The 18,823-nt window shown below is 36.9% G+C and overlaps 1 protein-coding gene across 8 annotated transcripts in view; it reads right to left on the bottom strand.

The window, feature by feature from the left end:
* LOC135102818 (long-chain-fatty-acid--CoA ligase ACSBG2-like) overlaps positions 1-18,823 on the bottom strand; it is a 98,820-nt gene that overhangs the window by 14,507 nt on the left and 65,490 nt on the right. For all 8 annotated transcript variants that reach the window (XM_064008355.1, XM_064008356.1, XM_064008362.1 and 5 more), the window contains 3 exons: positions 16,140-16,288; positions 5,738-5,866; positions 366-562 (listed from right to left, as the gene is read on the bottom strand). In XM_064008355.1, coding sequence (XP_063864425.1) covers positions 366-562; positions 5,738-5,866; positions 16,140-16,288 — 475 coding nt within the window. The remainder of the gene's footprint in view (positions 1-365; positions 563-5,737; positions 5,867-16,139; positions 16,289-18,823) is intronic.

Consider the following 18,823-nt stretch of genomic DNA (forward strand, 5'->3'; position numbering starts at 1 on the left):
CAGTAATTTAGGCTTAGAAAGATCATTAATGAATAATAAAATAGGAAGAGAGTGGGTGCATGACAACTCTGAGAAACACCAATGTTAAAAGACATTAGAAGAATAGTAACTGTCAATCACAACAGCAATAGATCAGTCAGAAGGGAAACTTGAGATGAAGTTACAGAGAGAAGGATAGAAAAACTGCTTGAGATAAAGTTACGGAGGGAAGGATTTGCAAATGTGATTATAATCCTATCCCTAAAAGCTCAGGACAACAAATGATATTGTAAAATTTTCAAAATAATAAAATTTTTAATTTAAGTTTACTCATTCTGTCTGTTCATTCATTCATTCATTCATGACATAAATGTATTTTTACATACTTTTGCTTGTCACCAACAAGCATGGCATTACTGATGAATGGAAGCTGCTTTTTCACTGTATCTTCAATGAGAAGAGGAGGGATGTTTTCACCTCCAGCTGTGATGACTAGCTCTTTAATACGTCCACTAATAAACAGGAATCCATCATCATCGAAACAGCCAATGTCTCCTGTGTGCAACCAGCCCTCATCATCAATCTGCAGTACACAAAAAGGGGCATGGATCATCTAGAGAAAATAACTATTATAAACATAATATTAGTTATAACACTGGATTTTGCAAACACTGTGATATATATATATATATATATATATATATATATATATATATATATATATATATATATATATATATATATATATATATATATATATATATATATATATATATATAATGCAAGAAGGCCACTGGCCAAGGGCTAAAGAAAATTATATATATATATATATATATATATATATATATAAAAGGCACACTTAATGCTAGTTCTTACAGGTTTTACAGAGAATTTCAAGTAGATAAATCAAATAATGGAGGATAAGTGTCTTGAAACCTCCCTCTTGAAAGAGTTTAAGTCATAGGAAGGAGGAAATACAGAAGCAGGCAGGGAGTTCCAGAGCTTATCAGAGAAAAGGATGAATGACTGAGAATACTGGTTAACTCCTGCATAAGAGAGGTGGACAGAATAGGGATGAGAGAAAGAAGAAAGTCTTGTGCAGCAAAGCTGAAGGAGGAGGAAAGGCATGCAGTTAGCAAGATCAGAAGAGCAGTTAGCATGAAAATAACAGAAGATAACAAGAGATGCAACATTCTGGCAATAAGAAAGAGGCTGAAGACAGTCAGTTAGAGGAGAGGAGTTGATGAGACAAAAAGCTTTTGATTCCACCCTGTCTATAAGAGCGGTATGAGTGGAACCTCCTATACATGTGAAGCATACTCCATACATGGACAGATAAGACCTCTGTACAGAGTTAGCTGCTGGGAGGATGAGAAAAACTGGTGGAGATGACTCACAATGTCTAACTTCATAGAAGGTATTTTAGCTAGAGATGAGATGTGAAGTTTCCAGTTTAGATTATAAGTAAAGGACAGACCAAGTATGTTCAGTTTAGAAGAGGGGGACAGCTGAGTGTCACTGAAGAAGGGATAGTTGTCTGGAAGGCTGTGTTGAATTGATAGATGGAGAAATTGAGTTTTTGAGGTACTGAATAATACCAAGTTTCCTCTACCCCAACCAGAAACTTTAGAGAGATCAGAAGTTAGGTCTTCAATGGCTTCCCTGTGTGAACTGTTTACTTCCTGAAAGTTTGGATGTCTATGAAAAGACATTGAAAAGTGCAGGGTGGTATCATCAGCAGAAAAGTGGACAGGACAAGAATTTTGGTTTAGATCATTGATGAATAATAAGAGAGTGGATGACAGGACAGAACCCTGAGGAACATCACTGTTAATAGATATTAGAGAAGAACAGTGACTGTCTACCACAGCAGCAATAGAATGGTCAGAAAGGAAATTTGAGATGAAGTTATAGAAAGAAGGAAAGTAGTTTGGAAATCAGTTTTGTGCCAGACTCTACCAAAAGCTTTTGATATTTTTAAGGCAACAGGAAAAGTTTCACCATAATCCTTGAAAGAAGATGACCAAGACTCAGTAAGGAAAGCCAAATCACCACTATGGCAGCCTTGACGAAACCCATACTGGCAATCAAATAGGTTGTGAAGTGATAAATGTTTAAGAACGTTCCTGTTGAGGATAGATTAAAAACTTTAGAGAGGCAGGAAATTAAAGCAATAGGACGGTAGTTTGAGGGATTAGAATGGTCACCCTTTTTAGGAACAGGCTGAATGTAGGTAAACTTCTAGCAAGAAGGAAAGGTACATGTTGATATAGGTAAACTTCTAGGAAGAAGGAAAGGTACATGTTAATAGACAGAGTTGAAAGAGTTTGACTAGGCAAGGTGCAGGTATGGAGGCACAATTTTGGAGAACAACAGGAGGGACCCCATCAGGTCCATAAGCCTTCCCAGGGTTTAGGCCAACAAGGGTATGGAAAACACTACTGCGAAGAATCTTAATGGGTACCATGAAGTAGTAAGAGGGTGGAGGAGAGGGAGGAAGAAGCCCTGAGTCATCCAAGGTAGAGTATGAGCGAAGAGCAAGGGTTTGAGCAAAGATATGGGAAATATTGATACAAGAGAGATAAAGATAAATAGAAAGTAGATAAAGAACAGGTAGATGCTAAAGAATCTTCCATCTGAGGATAGACTCATGAGTTTTAAAAAGATTAGAAATCAAAATTATAGGCAGGTAATTTAAGGAACCTGAGTGATCATTCTTTTTTAATGAAAAGGGTGAATGTAGATAAGAAGGAAAGATGGATATTTGACCAGATATGTAGTGAACACATATGCACAAACATGAAGAAGAGGGACCCCATCAGGACTACAAACCTTGCAAAGGTCAAGGGCAAAGAGGGAATGAAAAACGTAATTAAGAAGAAATTTAATAACAGGCATAATGTAATCAGAAAGAAATAGTGAAAGATCCAGTATTGAATTGTTAGCAGTGATCTATGAGATTCAGGTTTAGGGATAGAGATGACGGTGGTGTCATCTCAATGAAATAAAGGAGGTAAAGATGAAGAAGTAAATTCATTGGAGATATTTTTGGATTGGTGCCAGAAATGACAAGATGAGGATCTAGAACTGAGGTTCTCAAACTTTATTGCACAGTGGCGCACTAATAAAATATCTTGGGCTTTGATGGCGCACCAACTCTACAGTCAGTGTAGTGTATACCTGTCCATGAAAGTTACATGGTGCACAGTTTGGGAATCACTGATGTAGAAGAATTTTGACATTTATATTTAATAAAGAGTTCTGGTAAGTTGAAAGACAGATTTGGCATGATTTCAGGCAGAAGTATAAAGGGCATGAGTTTCAGATGTTAGGCTGGGACACTGGTCTATTCTGAATGGTTCAAGGCCAAGCTGTATTTAACCACTGCTGTAGAGAGAGAGAGAGAGAGAGAGAGAGAGAGAGAGAGAGACCATGAGCTGCATCTATTGGCTATAATCTGCTCTTCTATTTTATCTCTCTCTCTCTCTCTCTCTCTCTCTCTCTCTCTCTCTCTCTCTCTCTCTCTCTCTCTCTCTCTCTCTCTCTCTCTCATAATGGAGATGATAAGTGTCTGGCATAGAGGCATACATTCCTTACTACTCTTGCCTTAAACCATCCATACTTTGGCTTAATTCAGCCTGTTCTCATGCTATACATGATAAAGGTGGTCCACAAAACTTTAAAAAAGGTGACTGCTCTAATCCCTCAAACTGCTGCCATATTACTTTAATATCCTGCCTGTCTAAAGCTTTTAAATCTATCCTCAACAGGATGATTCTTAAACATCTGTCAGTTCACAACTTCATATCTGATTGCCAGTATTGGTTCCATTGTGGCTGCTCTACTGGTGGTCTGGCTTTCCTTACCAAGTCCTTATCATTTTCTTTTAGGAATTTTGGTGAAACTTTTGCTGTAGCCCAAGACATAACAAAAGCAAGTGGTAAGTCTGGCACAAAGGTTTAATATCTAAACTACCCTCCTATAGCTTCTATCCTTCCCTCTTTAAATTCATCTCAAGTTCCCTCTCTGATTATTCTATTACTGATAGCCACTCCGCAACATCTCCAGTTAAGAAATTTTCTATCCAGAAAGGATTTATCAAATGAACTTAACACATAACTCATCAAAAGATATTGTTTAAACCATGCAGGCATTCTCTTTGTCACCAATGAAGTGAGGGAAGCCTTATAGAGTGACACAGAAGCAACCTACTCACTGCCAAAATCAAGGTGATCATAACACTTAGACATCTTGCTGCTGGGAAAACCAACTGGGGAAATGCAGTTGTGTAGTAGTGATGGTGTTGTGGGTCATAGAGAGAGCCGCACGAGGCTCGGGATTACTCCTGACCGGTTAACCTTGTTTATTTATATTGAGGTTCTTCAACAGGATCACATTTAACTTATTTTAAAGATTGAATTACTGTCTTACTCTGTGTCTTTCCAGATATATAAAAATGAAGGAAATATTTATAGAAACTATAAATTAGTAATATAAATGGCAACTTTTGCTGTCTTGTAGTATTTGAAATCAAGTAACTTTAATCAAAAACAAATTATGGTAAGGCAATCGAAGCAATTATGAATGAATTTTTTGTTCAAAAACTGAGTTGTTTGATAAGGAAGATGTTCGGTAACCGAGGTTCCACCGTGTGTATATATATATATATATATATATATATATATATATATATATATATATATATATATATATATATATATATATATATATATATATATACATACACAACACACACACACACACACACACACACACACACTGGAACGTGAGATATCGAATATCTCCCTTTTCGAACAACTGAGTTTTTGAACAAAAAAAAAATTAACTCCTAATTGCTCTGGTTGCCATACTATAATTTGTTTTTTGAACAAAGTTACTTGATTTCAAATACTACAAGACAACAAAAGCTGCCATTTATTACTAAGTTATAGATTCTATAAATAAGAGTTACTTGATTTCAAATACTACAAGACGTAGCAAAGGCTGCCATTTATTACTAAGTTACAGATTCTATAAATATTTCCTTTTTTTTTTTTTTTATATTTGGATTACTGTCACACAGAGGGTGTGACAGTAATCTTGAGCTTCCTGTGGCTCTCTCTATGACCCCACAAAGCCATCACTATGATACAACTGCATTTTCCCAGTAGCTTTTCCTGGCAGCAAGATGTCTAAGTGTTATGGATCACCTTGATTTTGGTGGTGAGTGGGTTGCTCCTCTCTATGTCACTCTGTAAGGCTTCTCTCACTTGATCGGTGATAAAGAGAATGCCTGCATGGTCTAAACAACATCTTTTGATGAGTTCTGTGTCATTAAGTTCATTCAATACATTCCTTCTCGATAAAAAATTTCTAAGCTGGAGATGTGGAGCAGTCATGTTAACAGTGGGAACATCGGTCATTATCCACCTGCTAAGAAATAGTGGATGGGTATCTGAAAACGGATTAATATATCTTACACTGATTCCTATGGGGGAAATAGTTTCAGTTTTCGAACATTTTGGATTTTTAATGGCATTCAGTAACAAATTGAGTTCGAAAACCGAGGTTCCACTAATATATATATATATATATATATATATATATATATATATATATATATATATATATATATATATATATATATATATATATCACACCTAAGGAATCTTTCAAGCATACATGTAATGTATATATGTATACATGCAATGTATATGTATGTATAGTAAAATATGCACTTTAATACAATAATACTTACAGTCTCGTTGGTTTTTTCTGGCATTTTCAGATATCCCATGAATATATTTCGACCTTTGATTAATATTTCTCCTTCTCCAAGCTTGCATCCACTGAAGTATTCCAAGCGGCAAGTAGTCTGGGGTAGAATCTAGTAAAGGTAATGTTTTGTTAATGTTTTACATTTTTACAAATCATGATCATTAAAATAAAATCCATAGTTAATAATTTTCCTATATTACATACATTAGGAAGTTCTGGGGGATGGGATAAAAAATTCTCTGGAAAAGAATCACCAAAAATCTGTCTGCAATGAGCTATCATAGGTTGGAACCAACCAACTAAGCTTCTGCAAAATAAAAGAGGCTGACCATGTAAGTCTCACAAAAAAGTTGCAGCAGAAATGCCTAACAGCACTATAGGTGTATATATATATATATATATATATATATATATATATATATATATATATATATATATATATATATATATATATATATATATATATATATATATATATATATATATAAACAGCTGAACTTAGGACCAAGAAAGAATGGTCATTTTCAAGTATAAAAAAAAGTTTTTGCACACTTACCTGTTTCACATGACTAAGAAATAGGGTGGAAAGCTCATTCTCTTAGCATAGAAATAAAATAAAATAGCCCCTCCATACCAGAATATGTTGAGGCAAAGGGGGCCCATCATAGAAAATGGACTGCCCACCCCCTCTATCTCTAAGCCACTGACATCCCACACAGGTGTCTTTGTTCCTCATTCCTTTGACTGCGTAAGTTACATACAGAGGATACGAGTTATGTGAAGTAGAATGTGTGCTAAAACATTCTATACTTAGAAAAATATTTTATTGCACCTCCTGCTTCACATGACTAAGGAAGTGATTTACACATTAAAAAGAAGAATGAACATAGAAAGCAAGAGTGGTGTCATCAGATGAAGAAACATGGATCAGTAATGCGGAACACCAGAATCTTGATACTCACAGTATGTATACTGGCTCCTGAAGATGAGGTGTAAGGTTAGGCTGTAGAAGCATGCCTGTTCACCTCATAACTCTGGCAAAAACAAGTGCATGTGGAACTGTGAAAACTAATACCAGAGGTGAGGAAGAGCTGGATGGTGGCCAGCCTTAGTGCACAGTATTGCCAGTTGTGACTGCATGCCCAAATGAGAGCATATCCCCATCGGTTCTCTCCACATCCCTTAGGTAATAAGTGACAAACACCAAAGGGGTTTTTCCAGAAGGCTGCCTCGAGGACTGGCACAGCCAACTTATTCCACCAGAGACTGGGAGAAGCAGCATCACCCTGAATGTTGTGTGCCTGATCTCTCAGGGGCCCCGTATGATCCTCGTGCAATGACTGATGGGCATGGAGAATCATTTCCCAGAACAAGTAAGATAATGCATTCTTTGATAAAAGTCTGGATCTATCTGATGGGGAGATGAAGAGATTTCTGGGCTTGGGCAAAATGTTCATCCTCTCCTGAAGAATGTTTAGGGGGTCTCAAGGAGAAGAGCAGTTGTTCATCATCATGACCCACAACTACAGTGAGACTCTTGATGCAAAACTCTTGACGAAGAAGATTCCATACATTTTTCATCTTAACCACAAACTCTGGTAGATATGAAGCTATGAGTTCAGGTACCTGTTGAACCACTTTCTGGGCCTGCAATTTGCCAACCTATTTTGCAGTTACCAATGACATCAAGAAAGGAGTTTTCTTGATGACATTCCAGAAAGATGTGGCTCCAGAAACAGGCCCACCACTGCCACTGCCACTTTGGGAATAGCCCCAAAATTGGAGGAGTTGCTTGATAGTCTCCAACCTACTAGCTGCAGCACATGTAGATTATGGTGAAACCTTTGGGAGTGGGGGTGATGATGAAGATCCTGCTACATGGATAGTTTGCATAGTGTTGAAGAATAATCCTACCAGTTCTAGGAGAGAGAGAGAGAGAGAGAGAGAGAGAGAGAGAGAGAGAGAGAGAGAGAGAGAGAGAGAGAGAGAGAGAGAGAGAGAGAGAGAGAGAGAGAGAGAGAGAGATCCTGAGAATTGCTAAGTTGAATGGGACTGATTGCGAATGAAAATGGATGGAAGGACAATAAATAAAAAGAAAATAGATGGAGGAAAAATGAAAAGGAGTAGGTGACAGGAAAAGAGAATAATTATTTTTCAATACTTCCTCCCTCCTTCTATAATTCTTCATTCACTCACCCTTGCTGCTTATATTTATTCTCTACTTTCTCCCCATCCTCCCATCCTCTTCCTTCATCCTGCCTCCACTTTCTTGTCCCACATACCAGGGTTGGAGAAAACCTGGGTGTTTAAAAAATCCCAACCCACTTTTTTATTTTTATTTTTTAGGGGGGGAGGTTCTGTTGCTTTTTTGTTTTAATTTTCATTTATTCCTCATATTTATATGTAAATCAGTTTAAATAAGCAGTTAAAAAAATCTAGAGTGAAAACAAAAGGTTCGAAGTGATTTTTCTTTTTCATGAAGGAAGGGGACAGGTCAAGAGAGAGAGAGAGAGGAGAGAGAGAGAGAGAGAGAGAGAGAGAGAGAGAGAGAGAGAGAGAGAGAGAGAGAGAGAGAGAGAGAGAGAGAGAGAGAGAGAAGGCCCACTGAGGTGCCAGTCCCCAATAAAAGCTGAAAGCAGTAGTCAGAAATTACAGGATAAGTGTCTTGAAAGAGTTAGTCATAGGAAGGTGGAAATATGAAAGCAGGCAAGGAGTTCCAGAGTTTACCAGAGAAAGGGATGAATGACTGAGAACAATAGTTAGCTCTTGCATTAGAGAGGTGTACAGAATAGGGGTGAAAGAAAGAAGAAAGTCTAGTGCAGAGAGACTATGGGAGGAGGGGAGGGGAGGGATGCAGTTAGCAAAATCAGAGGAGCAGTTGGCATGAAAATAGCAGTAGAAGATACCAAGAAAATGCAACATTGCTGTGATGAGAGAGAAGCTAAAGACAGTCAGTTAGAGGAGAGGAGTTGATAAGATGAAAAGCTTTTGATTCCACCCTGTCTAAAAGAGCAGTATGAGTGGAATCCCCAATACATGTGAAGCACACTCCATACATAGACAGATAAGGCTCCTGTACAGAGTTAGCAGGTGGAGGGAGATGGGGGGAAGAAAACTGGCAGAGAGGATTAAGAATGCCTAACCTCATAGAAGCTGTTTCAGCTAGAGATGAGATGTGAAGTTTCCAGTTTAGATTATAAGAATATGACAGAGCGAGGATGTTCAGTGTGGAAGAGGGGGACGGGACAGTTGAGTGTCACTGAAGAAGAGGAGATCGTTGTCTGGAAGGTTGTGTCAAGTTAATAGATGGAGGAATTGAGTTTTGAGGCATTGAAAAATACTAAGTTTGCTCTGTCCTTATCAGAAATTTTAGAGAGATCAGAAGTCAGGCACTCTGTGGCTTCCCTGTGAGAACTGTTTACTTCCTGAAGGATTGGGTGTCTATGAAAAGACGTGGGAAAGTGCAAGTTAGTGTCATCACTGTAGGAGTGGATTGGACAAGTTTGGTTTAGATCATTGATGGATAATAGGTAGAGAACAGGTGACAGGAGAACGCTGAGGAACAGTGCTATTAATAGATTTAGGAAGATTTAGAAGAACAGGGACCATCTACCATAGCAGCAATAGAATGGTCAGAAAGGAAACTTGAAATAAAGTTAGAGAGAAGGATAGAAGCAGTAGGAGGGTAGTTTGGAAATCAAAGCTTTGTGCCAGACTCTATCACAAGCTTTTGATATGTCTAAAGCAACAGGAAAAGTTTCACCAAAATCCCTAAAAGAGGATGACCAAGACTCAGTAAGGAAAGCCAAAAGATCACTTGTAGAGCAACCTTAACGGAACCCATACTGGTGATGAGATAAAAGGTTGTAAAGTGATAGATATTTCAGAATCTTCCTGTTGAGGACAGACTAAAAACTTTAGAGAGGCAGAAAATTCAAGCAATAGGACGGTAGTTTTAGGGATTAGAATGGTAACCCTTTTTAGGAACAGGCTTAATGTAGGCAAACTTCCAGCAAGAAGGAAAAGTAAATGTTGAGAGACAGAGTTGAAAAAGTTAGGCTAGGCAAGGTGCAAGCATGGAGGCACAGTTTTGTAGAACAATAGGAGGGACCCTATAAGGTCCATAATCTTCCGAGGGTTTAGGTCAGTGAGAGCATGGAAAACGTCACTGTGAAGGAATTTAATGGTTAGCATGAAGAAGTCAGAGGGTGGAGGAGAGGGAGAAACGATCCCTGAATCATCCAAGGTAGAGTTTTCAGCAAAAGTCTGAGTGAAGAGTTCAGCTTTAGAAACAGATGAGATGGCAGTGGTGCCATCAAGTTGAAATAAAGAAGGGAAAGATGAAGAAGCAAAGTTATTGGGGATGTTTTTGGCTAGATGCCAGAAGTCACGAGGGGAATTAGATCTTAAAAGATTTTGACACTTTCTATTAATGATGATAAGACATTTGTTTAGGTCATGTTAATACAGGTTGGTCTGGTTGGCCAAAGCCTGTGTTAACTTGTACTGTACATGAAATGAATGGGTAAGGCTACTTTTTAAATTTTTTCATGTATATATATACATATATAGACCTTATTTAACAATACGATATAAAACTAAATTTTGATATGTTAAAAAAAAGGCAGTTTTTTTTAATTAATTAATTTATTTATCTTTTGTTTTTAATGTCAACCCCACCAAGTACTCTCCTTCCCCAGTTATGTCCATTCCTCTCTTTTCCTTTTTCTCTACCTACCTCTTTTGTCTCAAACCTCCCTCCCCCTTATCTGTCAGAGATAAAGGACAAGGGAGAGGAAGGCAGAAAAGGGGAAGAGAGGGAGAGGGTGAATGGAGGGAGGGAATGGCGAGGGAAGGGAGAGGAGGGCAGAGAAGTAGGAGGGAAGGACAGAAAGGAGAGGGCAGGGAAGGGGAGAAGGGAAGGAAAGGGAAGGAGAGAGAGAGAGAGAGAGAGAGAGAGAGAGAGAGAGAGAGAGAGAGAGAGAGAGAGAGAGAGAGAGAGAGAGAGAGAATTTTATTATTAGTAACAATATTTGTGCATAGTGCACTATTGCTTCAACTCCACACCTGTAGGCATAGGCTTATAGGACTAGGCATCTGTATTATGGCTGCATTAGGCATAGGGTAATTATTAGATACCTTAAAAGAAAAAAAAATAATAAATAATAATAATAATAATAATAATAATAATAATAATAATAATAATAATAATAATAATGCACCAGCAAATATAGTAATTGGTTTCAAAGACCATAAAATATTTAAAAAAAATCAACAATTAAAAAACATCAAAATAAGCACATTTGCACTGTTGCATTTGAAATAACATCAAATATATATGGGTTCCTCCATTTGTTCTCAGCATTCTTTTAATATCCATCCATTTACTTGATCTGGTCCCATAGCTTTTCTAAAATCCAGCTCTTCCAGTGGTTTCTTGATTTCTTGTCTCTCTACTTGTATCTCCTGTATTCCCTCATTCTGAGATACCACTTTTGGTGCCACAAAACCAGTTTCCTTTGTAAACTGAGTGAAAACTCTCATACATTAGTTTACTCATCTCCTCAGTAGTTTCATAAATTCTTTCTTTTCTTCTTAACTTGTTTATGTTATCCCTGTTTTGTTTTTCCATTTACGTATCTGTAGAAGAGTTTGAGCTCTTCCTTGCATTTTCTCACTATGTCAATTTCAAAATTTCTTTCTTTTTTTCTTATTATACCATATTCACTCCTTGCCTTTCTGTGTTCTTCTCAAGCATTTCTGTTCAGTTGTCTCATAATTTTCCTCCATGCCCTGTCCTTTTTCTTTTTTGCTTCTACACACCTGGTATTATACCATTCATGCTTCCTAATTTTCACTTTATAACTTGGTACAAACTGTTGCATCCCCTCTCTATACTTGCTCAAAAATATCTCATATTTTTCTTGCACTACTTTACCCTCAAATAGCTCTTTCCAGTTGATTTTTACATAAAATTTATTAAGCTCTACAAAGTTTGCTTTAGCATAGTTCTGTCTCCCATTTCTAAACTGTTCATTACTAGGCAGCACTGTTTCCTCCTATAAGTCCAACTGTGATGGTTCTTCTTCACCTCTGCATCTTGTGGGTTCATTTATCCACTGTCTTATTGTATTCACCATCATGGTATGCATAAGTTCTCTGCTCTATGACCCGACATTTTCTTTCACTTCCATCTCCTCCCAGTTAATTCCTTTAGTGTTAAAGTTGCCTACAAAGAGCACTTTGTTATTTACCTTATCATTTCCTCTAAGCTATTTCTTATTTCTAGTGCATAATTTTATATCTATTGGTCTCCCATGCATTAGTTTTTTGGTGGCATGTACATCACAATAACTTTCTTTTTTTCACTTCCTTTCATCTTAATCACAACACACAAAAGTTTCCACCATTCCATCACCATATTTCACTTCCTCAACAACATTCCTTTTCTGTTTCTCCTTCATGTGCTATATCCTTCCTTTGCAAATCTCAACTTTACTTCCTCTTTTAGTTTCGTCTCCATTAAACTTACCATGTCTGGTTTATTATTCTTTTAGGCAGTCTTTAAGTTGCAATAGGCTTGACACCAAACCATCTATATTTGTATACATAATTTTTAAGCTTCTGCTTGGTGATCTTCTATGGCATCTTTGTGCCACTATTTCCTCACTTTCATGTCCACAACTTTCCAAACTCACTTGTTCCTGTGTTCTCTCCTCGTTTTTTTTACCCAGCCTCTATTCTCAACTCTTTCAGTTTACTTCTCACTTCTTCATTCATGTCTCTTTTTATCCATATTCCCCTCATTACTTCTACTTTTGCCAACTTTCCTGTTCTTTGTAACACATGTTCCACTGCTGTTTGTGAAATGAATCTTATTTCCATTGGTTTTGTTCTATTTTCTTCATACTTTCCAATCCTGAAAACCTCTTCAACTTGTTCCATTATCCCCCCTCCTTCCTTTGCCACTTCTGCTATAATTTCCTTAACCCTTTTCACTTCTTCTTTCTCTCTAGCTATTTTCATGTGCAGGTTTTTCTCCTTGACCCCAAATACCACCATCACACATCTTTCTCTGTGCCATGTCTCTCACAAGATTGCTTTTTTTCTTTATTTTTTTAATCACTTGCTTTTCCATGTCCTTATTGTGTTCCTGTTGCCTTATTATCTCCTCCATATCCACCTTTTGTTTTTCTCTCTCTTCTTTCCAAAACTTCCTCTGTCACTAACTCTTACTTTTCCAACCTCAATCTCTCTCTCTCTCTCTCTGTAAAGTTTTCTTTAACTCCTCATTCTCTTCCTTGAATTTCTTAATTTCTTCACAGTACTTCTTGTTTAAGTCCACTATTTTTGTCACCTCTTCTCTCAGTTCTTTGTTTTCTTTTTCTCTTTTCATCTCCTTCTTCATCTCTGTTATATCACTGGATATCTTTTTTTACATTTTCACAATCCACCTCTCTTCCTTCCATCTCTTTATTATCGCTGTGAAATTACGTATTTCTTCTCGTATTTTCACATTTTCTTCTTCAATTTTCCACATTCGTTTATTTATATAAATTACAGTGAGGTCTTTCTTGAGACCTTCAAAAATATTTGCCATGCTGGTCACCATCTTCCCTGATATCATCATATGTGATGTGTGTGTGTGTGTGTGTGTGTGTGTGTGTGTGTGTGTGTATGTTTTGTCCTCAAATCTGGTAGAGTGGCAAGTGAAGCATCACAGCATCTAAAACTGTGTGTGTGTGTGTGTGTGTGTGTGTGTGTGTGTGTGTGTGTGTGTGTGTGTTGTAATTTATAGGGCCTGAGCTACACTTGCATGGTCCCATCCTAATATCGACACATCTAATTTTTCTTTAGTTTGTGCACACTTGTCACCAAAACTATATCTTCATTTAGTCCATTCTAAACTTCAGTGTGTCTGTGGAAAAAACAATTCTTCTTTTTGTTGTTTAGACACCTTCCTTTTCTCAACTCAACTTTTACTTTCAAGATTGTATGTCTCTTTTACTAACAGTTTGTCATTATCTACTTTTATTTAATTTACCAACTCTTAGTAATCAAACCTCTCTTTCTCCTTTGTTCTAGTGTTGGTAGGCCTATTTTTTCTTATCTTTCTTCATTACTTAATTGCTCAAGTTATGGCACCGTTTTTGCTGTTATTTTTTGTATTGTTTTGAGTTTATTTACATGCTTCTTCTTATATGGAGACCACACAACTGCTGTGTATTCCAATCTAGGTCTGCTTATTGTAGTGATTATTTTTCTCATAATATTTTCATCCATGTGGTGAAAAGCTGTTCTTATTTCTTAGTAATCTGTAAATGTTCCCAATTATTCTATGAATATGCTTCTCTGGTTGTAAGTTATCTTGCATTGCTACTCCTACATTCTTTTCTTCCTGAACTGTTTTAATAAATTTGTTTCCTGTCTTCTATGTCCATTGTGGTCTTTTCAATTTTGTCCATCTCCATCATGTGACATTTACTTACACTGAATTTCATTTCCTATTTTTTTTGCTCAATTCATAAATTTTATTCATGTAATTTTGTAGATATTCAGACTTGTAACTTTTTATTTCTTTCTGTAATTTGGCACCTTCTGTCAACAGGCTGATGTAACTATCAATTCTTTCTGGCACATCATATATATAAACAATGAACATTATTGATGCTTGTTTTTAAAGCTTACTTTTCATCTTTAACCAATGTTCTTATTTCTAGTCCTTTTAAGTAATTTTACATCCTTTTATTATTGTTCTATTTAGCCCTCCAATATTTTCAAGTTTCCAAATAGGTCTTTCATTGGGAACCTTGTTTGTATTTACCTAGTTATGATATACAAGAGAGGAGCTAAGCTCATACTGTCCCATCTCCATAACTGTTTGTATCCAACTTTTCCTTAAAGTTATGAGTATTTCTAGCACACATCACTTCCATCTCCACTCCATTTCATGCCTCAATGCTTCTAAGAGGGGAGCTAAACTTCTTTATATTTTTCTTTCTGCAGGTGATTGCTTTTAGTTTTCTTTAATGTCTCCTTGTTTCTCTTTCATTCATTACAAATAGATCTTTCCTATCTAGTTTTTCCATCCCACTCAGTAATCTGTTAAAGTGCAATCATGTCACCTCTCTCTCATCTCTTCCAAGGTTGGGAGTTGCATTGTGTGTGTCTGTCTGTGTGTGTGTGTGTGTGTGTGTGTGTGTGTTTACCTAGTTGTGGTTTGCAGGAGGGGAGTAATCTCATAGCATCCCATCTCTATATCTATCTAGTTTGGTCTTAAAAGTATGGACAGTTTCAGCATTTACAACATCTTCACTGAGTTCATTCCATTTGTTCACACTTCTGTGAGGAAAACTATACTTCTTAATGTCTCTTCTACAGTTAACTTTCTTCAACTTCTTATTGTGTCCCCTTGTAGTCTGTGAGTCTAAATTTATAAAACATTCTTTGTCCACATTTTGCATACCATTTATCATTCTATAGATATTTATTAAATCTCCTCTCTCTCTCCTATTTTCAAGGATAGCAATTTCCAACATTCTTAATTTCTCTTCATAGATCGATTTACTCAACTCCAGAATCATATTAGTGTGTGTGTATTTATCTAGTTGTGCTTTATGGGAAAAGAGGTATGCTCGTGCTGTCCCATCTCCATATCTTTTAATATCCAACTTAGCCTTGAATCCATGTATAATTTCTGCATTTACTATCTCCTCATCCAGACTATTCCATACATCAATACTTCTATATGGGAAACTATACTTTTTGACTTCTCTTCTACAATTGAGGAAATAATGTGCAAAAGTCAGGATAGTAAGACTATGGGCCTCAGCGTGAAATTTGAGGGTCATGAATCTTGGATACCATGAAACTCATGGGAGTACTGTGGTGTAATAGATCAGCATTATGAGCCTGATCTTGATGAAGAATCGCCAAGGAAATTTATGCAAAAAATGAAAAATTGAAAAATGCTGACACTAGCATGTATATGAGCTCTACATTTTGCTAATGTTGTATGGCTTAAGACTTCCATCCAAACAGAACAAATGACCATCTCAAAAGTTCTGTGTTGGATGACAATGCTTTACATGGAACAGTAACCTTTGATAGGTAACATCTATATTTTTCCTGTTTCCCTTTAAATATGTATACACTGTCTGCCATAACCACATCTTCACTTTAAGTCATTCCAGAGTGTGTGTTTTTGTATGACAGAAAGAGCTCAAAATTTGTAGAAAAAATAAAAATAAGTAAATAAATAAATAAATAAATGAATGAATTAATTAATTAATAAAAAAAAAAATATTATGGTAGTTTTGAATCAGTGACTACTAGTATTCAACTCTTACTTCTTATTGTCTTAACAAATGAAATTCACTTACCTTGCCAACACTTCCTAGTTTGAACATTCCTTCCTCTATCATATTCATTGAACATATGCTCATGCTCTCTGAAAGCCCGTATCCCTCCATAATAGGTAGGTCCAAGCTCATGAAGAATTCCAAGACTTCCTTAGAAATGGGAGCACCTCCTAAATTAAAGAAAGAATATAGATTTTACAAAAATATTCTTATTAATGTCTCAATCATTGTTATCATACTATGTAATGCTTAAAGAAATATAAACAGGAAATCCTGTATCTGGAATGCTGAGGACCAGAAATATTCTGGATTCTAAGGTTTTTACAGATTATTGGACTACATACACACACACACACACACACACACTAGCACCTTTACTTTCTATGTGGTCATACTGCAAAAACATTATTGTAAATCATGCAATTTCATCTTAGCAACTCCTCTTGTCTAGGAGCAGTTTTCCCTGGTACAATCATACCTCATGATTCAATTTGAACAACTTCCAATTTGAACAGGGTTGGTGAACAAATTTTGTCCCCAAATTCGAACATGTTCCTCCAATTTGAACACAAACACCTGTTCAAGTGACGCCACTCAGTCACTAAACTCTCTTATGTTCATTCTTCCTCATTCCTTCCTCAGTCATTTAGAGTAGAGGTTTTAGCACAGGTTATGATGAAGAATTTAGCTTTAGAGATAGATGAAGTGGTAATGGTGCCATCAGACTGAAACAGAGGGAAAAATGAAGAAGAAAAGTCCTCTAATTTGAACATGAACGCCAGTTCAAGTGACGCCACTTGGTTACTAGACCCTCTTACATTCGTCCTCCCTCATTCCTTCCCCTCCTCCCCCTTCTCCGCCCCTCTCCCCCATTTCTCCCCATTTCCTCTCTCTCTCTCTCTCTCTCTCTCTCTCTCTCTCTCTCTCTCTCTCTCTCTCTCTCTCTCTCTCTCTCTCTCTCTCTCTCTCTCTCTCTCTCTCTCTCACCTTCTTGCCCCATGTACTATCCTTTCCTATATACCCCTTCCTCCCATTGTTTCTTTCCCTTCCTCTTTTATCTGGTCTCAAACCTCCCTCCCTGTCGCCTCCCCTACCCCATATCTGTCAGAGATAAGGGACAAGGGAGTGATACCTGGATCTCTCTCCCCTCATTTATTCAATTTCATTTTTGCTTCGTCCTTTCTCACTCTTTCTCACTTGTATAATTCTATTTTCATTCTCTATCAGTCTCATTCTATTTAGCAATTCTCAGGATTATTTTTACTTTTACACACACACACACACACACACACACACACACACACACACACACACACACACACACACACACACACACACACACACACACACACACGTTAAGCTAGATGCTTACAGATATGAAGACAGGACAGCACGAGCATAGCTCTTTTCCTGTAAAACACAACTAGGTAAATACAACTAGGTAAATACACACACACACAGAGAGAGAGAGAGAGAGAGAGAGAGAGAGAGAGAGAGAGAGAGAGAGAGAGAGAGAGAGAGAGAGAGAGAGAGAGAGAGAGAGAGAGAGAATTTTAGTGTAAAATAAAAATTGTTAATGCTACAACTGTTTTCAAGACTGAAGGTGCCAGGAACTTTTGATGACTCATCATTTTGAGGTTGGTGTTTATTTACAATGGTATTTTGCATAAAATTTTAAGGTCATTGTTTCTGTATCTGACACATAGGATGACCCACTTTTTTTTGTGCCTTTTTTAGGATGATTCAAGTGCCATCTTATACTCCGAAATAAACGGTACTTCATGTTTTCTCTTACTTTATTTTTTCTATATATGATTTAGGTTATTTCCATTCAGTTGTATGTTTAAGGCACAACATAAAGTCTAAAAAAAAAAAAAAAAATAGAAAAAAAAATAAAAAATGGGAACCTGGAATGGCTGAATGGATAATAAACTAATAGTGTGATAGTATGAGGGATTAGAGTGATCGCCTTTTTCAGGACCCTGCTGAATTTGGGCAAACTTCCTGCAGGAAGGAAAGGTAGATGTTGACAGACAGTTGATCAAGTTTGACCAAGCAAGGTGCAAGCATGAAGACACAGAGAACAACTGAAGGGACTCCCTCAGGTACATAAGCTTTCCAACAGCTAAGGCCAGTGAGGGCATGGCATAGTAAGAATCTTAACAGGAGGCATGAAATAGTTGGAGGGTGAAGAAGAGGGAGAAACAAGCTTTGAATAATTTAGAGTAGAGGTTTTAGCACAGGTTTTGGTGAAGAGTTCAGCTTTAGAGATAGATGAAGTGGTAATGGTGCCATCAGATTGAAACAGAGGAGGGAAAGATGAAAAAAAGTTGTTGGATGTATTTTTGGTGGGGTGCCAAAAATCATGAGAGGAGTTAGATCTAGAAATATTGACTCTATTGTTGACTTGTAGAAAAGGCTAATTATATTTCTATCTACATGCAAGTTCAAAATACCTAAAAAAGGGATTCTTTGGTTACATTTCTTCACTTGCATATTGGTGTTTGCACTACCTTTTAGTTTATTGTTAATCATAAAACCTAAATATTTATATGTTGGTGATGACTAAGTAAGTAGCCAAATGGACAACTACTCTTTCATGGAGCTAAGCTGGCACTCACTTTCCAGATGCCCTGTCAGTCACACATTAACCTCTTCTCTGGTCCACATGCTTTATTCTGAATCTAGCTTGAAATTGTAAATCC

Source organism: Scylla paramamosain, chromosome 8, assembly GCF_035594125.1.
Source record: "Scylla paramamosain isolate STU-SP2022 chromosome 8, ASM3559412v1, whole genome shotgun sequence".
In the NCBI taxonomy this organism is placed as follows: Eukaryota; Metazoa; Arthropoda; class Malacostraca; order Decapoda; family Portunidae; genus Scylla; species Scylla paramamosain.